The 9011-nt window shown below is 41.6% G+C and overlaps 1 protein-coding gene across 1 annotated transcript in view; it reads left to right on the top strand.

Annotated features, from left to right (window-relative positions):
• Positions 1 to 1387: 1387 nt before the first annotated feature.
• The window catches only part of Parm1 (prostate androgen-regulated mucin-like protein 1), a 103643-nt gene continuing 96019 nt past the window's right edge, over positions 1388 to 9011 (top strand). Inside the window, exon 1 of the mRNA XM_047567238.1 lies at positions 1388 to 1673. Coding sequence (XP_047423194.1) covers positions 1631 to 1673 — 43 coding nt within the window. The 5' untranslated portion in view covers positions 1388 to 1630. The remainder of the gene's footprint in view (positions 1674 to 9011) is intronic.

Raw genomic sequence — 9011 nt, 5'->3', positions numbered from 1 at the left:
CAACAGAAATCAATAAATTTACCAAGACAAAAGAAAAATATGATTTCAGTGTATCCTCATCGTGGAAGTGTAAGCAAGATCTGCACGTGGTAATAGTGGGATCAGGCAGAAAAATTGACCTTACCACAGAAAAATCAATGACACCCCAGAGAGTGAGGAAAGAGTCCTGGCATATGAGAAAGAAGTCACAGATTAAAGAAAGCTGTTCTCCAGAGTTGTTAATGGTACCAGGCAATTCACTTCTTTAGGAACGTTCCTCAACTCCTGGAGTTCCCAGTTCTTGTGACTAAGGGACCATCAGGCTCATAAAAACAGGCATCAGAGGATCTAAAATCTTGTTTGACTAAGGGATGAGAACTCAGTAAGTCTAAGGCATAAGGAAGGGGGACAGGGAATTAAGTGAAAGGACAGTTTGATTTGTTCTTCGGAAGAGTTTTGGGCTTTGTAGAGGCAGCAGAATACAGAAGATGAGCCAGGGTGCCTTAGCCAGCTTGCTTATTCAGGCAACTTATTACCTTCACTAGTTGTGTGAACTTGGGCAAGTCTTAAACCTTAATTCAAATCTCTCTCTGCTGCAATTTCCTTCCCTGAAGATGAATATACTGTGACGCCCATATACAACAGCACCCATCTCCAGGGATTGTCGTGGGGAGTAAATGACTTGATTAAGATCTGTACAGCTGCTTGTCCAGTGCCTAGCACACAGCAATCATTCAGCAAATATCAGTCTTTTGTTATTATGGGTCTGCTGCACAAACTATTCTTACCAACTATGTAATCTTGAGCATGTTATTTTTCCTCTCAGTGTCTTTGTTTTCTCATCCGTAAAATCGAGTAGTAAAAATTTTCATGTCTTGCTGTTATTAAAAGGAGACATGATACAACACCCAAAATAGCGCCTTGCTCGTTTATCTCACGATGCATGTTCTGACATTATTTCTTCTGGTAGAAAGTTAAATAAGAAGTGACAGACACCCTACCTTGAAGACCAGGAAGTGCAGTGGAGTAGAGTGTGGGTGAAGATTTAACGTATACTTGGAAATATCCGGAGAAACGAAGAGAAATTTCTTCATACTTGGAAAGAAATGTGGTAGTTCACCTCTTTAAAGGCTGTAACTCATGTAAGAAAAACTGAGATGAATTCTTGAGGACAGAGATCTGCTCACATTTTACATCCCCTTAGCACAGTGCAAGGCGCTCTAAGCATTTATTGAATCCACTTAAACCTTCGGTCTCCCATACTGACTGTCCAGCAGAGGCCGCCCTGGGCTGTAGCTCCTGGGGCCTGAGAGCTGCGAGAGGGAAGCCAGGGGGTGGCCCTGTCAACGCCGTGGGGCCCTTGTGGGAGGGGTTTGGCGGTGGAGGCGGCCCCGGCCTCTGGCTGCTGGGATGGAGCAGAAGTGCGCTGGGCGCCGGAGGGCACGCAGCTGACTGAGCCGCGCCGCGTTCGCCTCGCCCCGCCGCCTGCCACCGGAGCTGCCCCAGCCTAACGCGCCCAGCCGTCTGCACTTCCCGGCTCCTACTGCAGTCCACCGGGCAGAAAAGGAGCCTCCCGCGCTCGGAGCGCTCGATCGGCCCCAGCAAACTCCTTGCCGCCCGCCCCAGGCTCGGCACCGAGCACCGGGATATCATGGTCTGCAAGACTCTCATCGCTCTGTGCATCTTCACCGCAGGTACTTGGCGTAGACCTCAAGGAGGGGCCAAGCGCGGTGTGGCCCCGGCGGCCAGAGCTGGGGCCCCACCTGAAGCGGGTAGACCGGGAAGTAAGTCGCCGATTGCTGGGTCCTGAGTGGTGCGAGCCTCCGGGGCTGCGCGCAGGTGTGTGCGCACTTAGATTTGGCAGTCTTAAGCGGTGCGGAAGGAAGGGATGACCGAGCCTTCCTACTGCAGCCGGAGCCGCACAAACTCCTGCTTTGTGGAACAGGTGGCTGGCTGGCACAGCACGTTCGAAACCCCAAGGGCGACACTGTCTGCTTTTCTAGTCTTCGCGTTCTTCGTCGAGGTCTCTGAGCGCACCAGCCAGAGTCGGGATCAGACTTCTGGTCGCGGTTCAGCCTGGGGAGGGATGCAAAAGCAGGGGAAGGAGTGGGGTTCCGGGACAGTGGCATCTCGGAAGGATTGGGCGGTGACTGCCTGCCCGGCGGGGCTGGTCTGCTTTCAGGAGACCTGGAGGTCTCTGGGTCAAGAAGGTCCCTTTCTAGTTAGCCTTAGGGATGATGTGGCACAAGAGGTCCTAGAGACAGTGGCCCTGGCTGAGGTCAAGCTCGCGAATTCACCCCGGGGTTTGTGCAGGTCTATCCTGAGTCCCGGAACCTTCCAAAAATGTACCGTTAGGAAGAAACTAGGAACTTGTTTAAAACTAGCATTCCCCTCACCCCAATTCCACCCATTTCCCTATTCTCACTTCTCCCATACAGGTTCGGGGTCGCGTCCCCACGCGCGCCTCTCAAGTCTTAGGACTACCAGCCGCCACGACCTTAGGCGGGTGTTCTAGGGAGAGTGGAGCCAGCAGACAAGAGTTCGTCTTGGTAGGGGCTGGAGAGAGAGTTAGATAATGCTGAGTCTAGAGTTGGGTATCCAATTTTTCCAGAAAATGCATCCTGACAAGGGACGATTGTGGATACGACAACAGCACGGGTGAATAAAAGTAACCCGAGTGCGTGGCCACTGGTCTGTTAAGAACGATCCGAAGCCACATAGTGCAAGCCCATTGGACTCAAGCTTTATTTAGTTAGTGTATTTTCTCCCCTCCAAGTTCCTTAAGATTCCTGTAATTGTGCTTCTGAGTCATTACAGTCCCTCGAAAAGAAACTAGTGGTTCCCTGACAGCTTACAAAGGACAGACAGTTTTAAGGAAAAGTTTCCCAAGTCGAGGTACAAGCATGTTATTTTCTTTACTTGCTGAACGTATGCTTTGGAATTTGCACGGTTTGGAGACTCATCTGCAGATGGTACCGGAACCCTCGGGCTCTTTGGCTGCGCAGCCTCGGGTTGGGGTGAGAGAGCTGGAATCTGGAAGGTGTAATCTGGCGTTGGTCCGCAGCTCCCGGATGGTCTCTCATGCGTGGTAATTCCATAGTCCTCAAACCAAGAGATGTTTTCGAAATGACGTGGAATGCACCTTTACTTTTACCTAAAAATTTTTTCAGAACGTTCAGAAAACAAACCAGTGGATGGGCTTCTTTGCTAATTTGATTTGTAGCTGCTTCTATATTTATTTTATATTTCTATACTTTGAACAGTCCAGGCATTCGACAAAACCGGAATTAACTTTAACAAGCAGTTGATTTTGGCATCTTTTTTCTAAGCTTAAGATTTTCTTTTTTAATCCAACCTAACAGCCTACCTCATTATTAGGAGAGAAGGAATATTGTCCTCATCCACCGCCAAAGAGAGGGGACTGGTGGGCCAGGGACTGGCGGAGCAGCACCATCTGTACCCCCATGTACATCTGTAGGGATCAGAGACAATAAGATCACAACAGTTCCTGGGCTCCCGAGAGCCAGGAAGGCACACTGCCTCTTTTCCCCTGGTTAGGTCTCTATGGACCTATCCCAGAGAGCTGAGGAACTAATGGAAGCTTTGTCTTTACCTCTGAAGCTTGTGCCTCTGAAACAATCTCTTTAGGTTTCAGTTCATTGTTACAGTTATTTGCAATATATTGTCAGAAAAATAATATAAAAATTGGTGTAAATATCTCCTGTGATTATTTGCATTCAAAAGTAAAATGTTTTCAGGATCTAAAATATCATTTTTCTAAGTGGAAAAAAAAAAAAAAACAGATGTGTTGCAAAGAGGTTCTCCGGAGTGGCAGGCATATTTCCACACCTATCCTGGAGCTCCCCTGGCAAAACTCTAGTAAGAACTTCCCCCAGGCCATTGTTTCTTTTCTGTTTTCTGTTTTTCCTCCAGCTTTAGAGGCTTTAACATCTTTTTGTAAAATCCTTAAAATGATACTTTCTTGAGCCAGGAAAAGGGTTAGGCAGGAGCCTATTTTTTGTCTTAACATATCCTCTCAATATATACTATAGCCTTTCCTCCAGGGTTTATAATGAGCATTTGAAGATGATCTGTGCATTGTCAACAATCCAGTCGGGGTAAAGCTCTACATTTACCCACCTGTATTTTAAATAGGAGGAACAGAGACATCTTGGATGGACTTCAGTTCTCTCAAAGCTTATTATGGTAGCACACACACAAGCACCGATATGTTACAAACTATTCTCAGACACCCCTTATATTATGCCAGTACAAGGCATATAGGAGCACTGCTTTTGAATTAAAATGCAAGTTGGAACTTCCAAGGTTTGGCACCGGAACCAAGCAGGGAGGGAAGATGGCCTGCTATTGAGTAACTTTCATCTTCAGACTTACCCTGCTCACCTGTGGATTATCTTCCTTCATTCTTCATTCCCACCACCATTGCCGCCCTTTGACATTCTATGTCCTAAGTTTTTTTTTTTTTTTTAAACTCCTTCACTGAGATATACTGGAACTTTCAATTACTTTTAAACACTCAAGAAAAGAGAAACACCTAATAGGTAAGAGAGGCACAAATCCTATGATCCTACTTTTGCCCTCAGAGAAGTCTGGCCCTGATCTCCCTTTAGGAAAAGTGTATTCCATACCATTGCTAAACACTCTGGGCAAACTTATTGATCTCTTGGGAAAAAAAAGAATAGCAGAGCTCAATTGCCAGTCTACCAGTCAGCAAAGGATCCTTTGTGTATTCTAGATCTGTCATTCTTCTCCAATTAACCAGTACTTAGAATGTCCATATCCTTGAAAGAAGTTCTTTCCTTACACGGTTAACTCTGTGCATACTTCTGGTTCTGATACGCATAAGTTGAGAAGCCTTATCACAAATATATTAAACCAAAATTGCATACACATTTACAGGAATGGCAGAGTTGCCTTTGGTTTGTTATGGGTGGTAGGTGAGAGTTGTTTTCATTCTTTTGGCCCAGTCAACCACTATTCACCTGAAATTTGTGGTCACAGTCAAAGACAGGACACCTCCTTCTTATGAACCCTGAACTGAGAAGGTGGAAGTTCTTCATTGTTACCTGGTGCATTTACAGAAGTATCAGATTCTCCAATTAGGTTGCCTAGGTACAACACCAAGTTTTACTACTTATTAATTGTGTAATTTAGGGCAAGGATCTTAACTAACCTTGAATTTTCTTAATCTTACAAAATTAGGGAAAGTAGGACCTCATAAGGTATGAAAAGTGTTAAATATCTGAACATACCTGCAAGTTGACAGTGCAGGGATCATGGTAATGTGCAGTGTTAGCTCTTGTTGCTATTGTCATTAATAAAATTTGTCAGTCTTTACTAAATAGGCAGGCCATCCTCTTCAAAAGCAGAGTTTATGTTTGCACTTGGACTACGTAAATCAGGATCTCAACTAATATTTCAATGCCAGCTGTTTCAGCAAACCCAATGTGCAAATTAAGAAAATATTCAGCTGAGCCTACTAAATGCCTAATTTGAAAAGGTTAATAATGTGCCAGCTCAGAGTTAGTATAATAGTTCAAAAAGTATACAGTAACAAATGAAAGTAAAGTCTCACCATTTTTTCTAGAAGGACTTTTGCAAACTACTGTGTTTCAAACGCCCAAGTCAGCTAAACCTTAAAGGTCGGGCACTCAGAGCACAAAATTTTGGGCAAAAACTACTTAGGAAAAGACAAACAGTTTTTTTCTGACATTTTCAGAATGGCTCTCTCCAGAACCCAGAATCATCAGTAATTGCCAGATCCTTAATTTAATGTTAGCATTTGGACCTGGCCTATTTGTGCTTGTGTTTCATGAAGAAAATATTGCTCAAGTATTTAGACTGTTTAAGCAGATTTTCACAAGCCATAATTTTCCCTGGGGGGAATTGCACCCACTGGAAATGGTGGAAAGTAACATGTTTCAAATGTTTCAAAAGGTATTGGCTATCTTATCTCCTAAGAGCAATCTGTGGCAAATGAAAGGGATCCTGCAATAGTAGTTACAACATTGTGCTTCTTTTTGAAAGTATCTGTTCCTGAAACAAACAAACAAAAAATGGTTAGTTTAGGAATCAGATATTTGCCTTTCTTATGAGATATCAAATGAAGCTAATGCTTGGAAAAGTTAAAGTTTCATGTAGAAGTCAATGGTAGTTCTTAGAAGTGGTCAGGTAGTTAAGCGTCTGCTTTAACCAACCATTGCTTTTTACTTGGAAATGTAAAGCTAGTAAGTTATCATCCAGTTAATGGGCAAGCCAGGTGACTATCAGATAAGGCTGGTTTGTGTATGTAGTTTACAACATTTCTTATTTTAGTTGCATCTTAAATTATTTAGGTGGCAGGAGTTTATGTAACATCAGGTTTTCTGATATGTGGACCTTTAAATGCTCATCATAAACCTTCCCACCTGCAAGCCTATTTTTTTTCACCTGCTTTACCATTGTTTAGCGATCTCTGCCATTTTGTAAGTAATAGAAATCATTAAAATGAGAGAGAATTATGAAATTCTTTTCATTTGCTTTCCATTGGTGCAGGGTGGTATAATGTCAATTTAAAATATATTATCTTAATTTTTTTTTGGCTCATGTTGCTGAATTTAGCTAATAAAAATACAGGTTTCCCAGTCAAATTTGAATTTCAAATAAACTACAATTCTAAGAATGTTATATATAATGTTGAATTCAAATTCAACTGAGTGTCTGATATTTTGCCTGGCAACCTGACTTTGGCCTTTTATCTGCAGTTCATCTATGCAATGGGTTTGATGTAAAATCAGCTTTATTTTGAATCTTGCCTCATAGAGATTTGGTTGCCCTGTTCCATTTCATTAAATATAATCTGCTTGTGGGAAACATGGAGATTTAAGAGCAGCTGTCCTTGTTGGCAACCACGTGGATTAGGATTTAGGGGCAGATTTTACTCCAGTGATATATTTTGATTCTGATTGCAGATTTGTTAACTGTACATTGCTGTGTGCTTCTAAACAATTGGTGGAGTTTCTGTGCCTCCCTGACCTACATTAACGATTCCCTTTTGACCCTTCCTTTAAAAAAAGTATATGTCTCATAATAGCAATGTTTTTGCCTCAGAGCTGGAACTAGAAACCTTCTAGAATATGTCTGGCAACTGATTATAAAAAGAAAATTATAGAATAGCTTTGCATTTTAGTGCTGTCTTTTGTGCCAAGATCTTAAGACATCTTACAAATATTAATTATATAAGTTTTATAAGTCCTGCTGGGTAGGTTTATTGATATCACTTAAAAGCTGTGGCTGTTCGGAGCCTGAAGCAATATATTAGACAGAATTTTAAGGCAGATTTTTTTTTAATCTCTTAAGCAATTGAACTATGTTGGAAATGTGTATCCTTTATACCTAAGATGAAATTTGTGAACTGCCAACTATTCGTTGTTAAAAAAAAATTGCAGAAAATTACGTGTGATATTTAGAAAATATGTTTATTCAGTATAAAGGGTGAGTAGTATAATACATCTTTGATGATAATATCTTTCACTTACATTTCAAATTTTGACACCTGATTTTCTTTTCCATGGGCAACAAAATAAGGATATGGGAACTTTAGTCCAGGTGTTGTACATGAAAGGAATTAGATGAGAGACAATTTCATTTTTTATTTGGCCATGGTTGTAAACTTAGAGCTGCCATGCAGACTTCCCACTTAGATAACATTATATTTCTTTATATAGTGTTAATAAAATATATGTTATGTTTTACATTGTGATATTCTTACCAACTTCATATAGTCCGAAGCATAACCTTATTACAGATAGGTTATTGGCACTGTTTATCTCTTCTGAAATGTTTTCAGTTTCATTGGAAAAGCTTTTTATAAGCTCTTAGTCCATTTGGGCTGCTATAAAAGCATGATTCTATAAACTGAGTAACTTATAAGCAACATACATTTTCTTCTTATAATTCTAGAAGCTGAGAAGTCCAAGAGCAAGGTGCTGGCTGATTCTGTGTCTGGTGGGGGCTCCCTTTCTGATTGATAGATGGTGCTTTCTTGTGTTGTCATGGCGGAAAAGGCAAGGCAGCTCTTCAGGACCTCTTCTATAAAGACATTAATCCCATTCAAGAGAACTCCACCCTCATGATCTAATCATCTCCTGAAGGTTCCATCTCTTCATATCACCTTTGGGTTAGCTTCTTAACATATGAATTTTGGGGGGATAAAAACATTTATACCCTAGCATGACCCCACAGGTAGCCAGCAGGTACCATGAAACAGGTGTTGAACATTGATTTGATTGTTAAACTCTCCATACCTTGCTTTGTATTGTAATTTGGATTCTTCAGGAAGAACAGTAGCAATTATTGCAAGAATAAAAGGGTATTCTTTTCATGTGCTATATAATACTTACAGTGCACTGTCTATATGTGTTTAGGGAAATGTTAAAGATCCCAGTCATTCTGTTGAGTTAAAATATGTTTTCTTTTGAGAGGATTTCAGTATATCTCAGAATTACAACATAAGAGGGACCTTTCTGTCACTTGTTTTTTAGACAATCTTAAAAAATTATGGAGACATCTGTCTCTTGACCTGGGAAAGAAACAAGTTCTTAGTGAATTTTGAACTCTGCCAATAATGCGAATTCTTCCTGTTGATGGGCTCTGCTGTGTGAGGGACAGCACAAAAACTCATGCCATCATCACATTCAACTAACAGCAAACACAAGATGTTTTGTATTAAAAATTAAACTGTTGATGGAGATAATGTTCAAGAGGAGATCCCTGACATTCTCTCTCTGATCCCTGATTCATTCTCTCTGTCCCTCTCCTCCTACCTCTCCCTTTCCCCCTCCCTCTCCTTCTCTCTTTCTTTCTCCCTCTCTTTTTGAAAAGCTGATCAAACAGGTCAGAGCAGGAAAAAGGGACTATCAATTTTTAGGGTAAAGGATCATTCATCATTCACCTTGTAGGAAAATGTCGGTGGAGAAGGGGCTATTTCAGCATTTCTGCATAGGCTATAGAGATTACATCAATATAATCAA

Source organism: Sciurus carolinensis, chromosome 10, assembly GCF_902686445.1.
Source record: "Sciurus carolinensis chromosome 10, mSciCar1.2, whole genome shotgun sequence".
In the NCBI taxonomy this organism is placed as follows: Eukaryota; Metazoa; Chordata; class Mammalia; order Rodentia; family Sciuridae; genus Sciurus; species Sciurus carolinensis.
The sequence above is the reverse complement of the archived record's forward strand: the minus strand, read 5'-3'. Positions and strand labels throughout refer to the sequence as shown.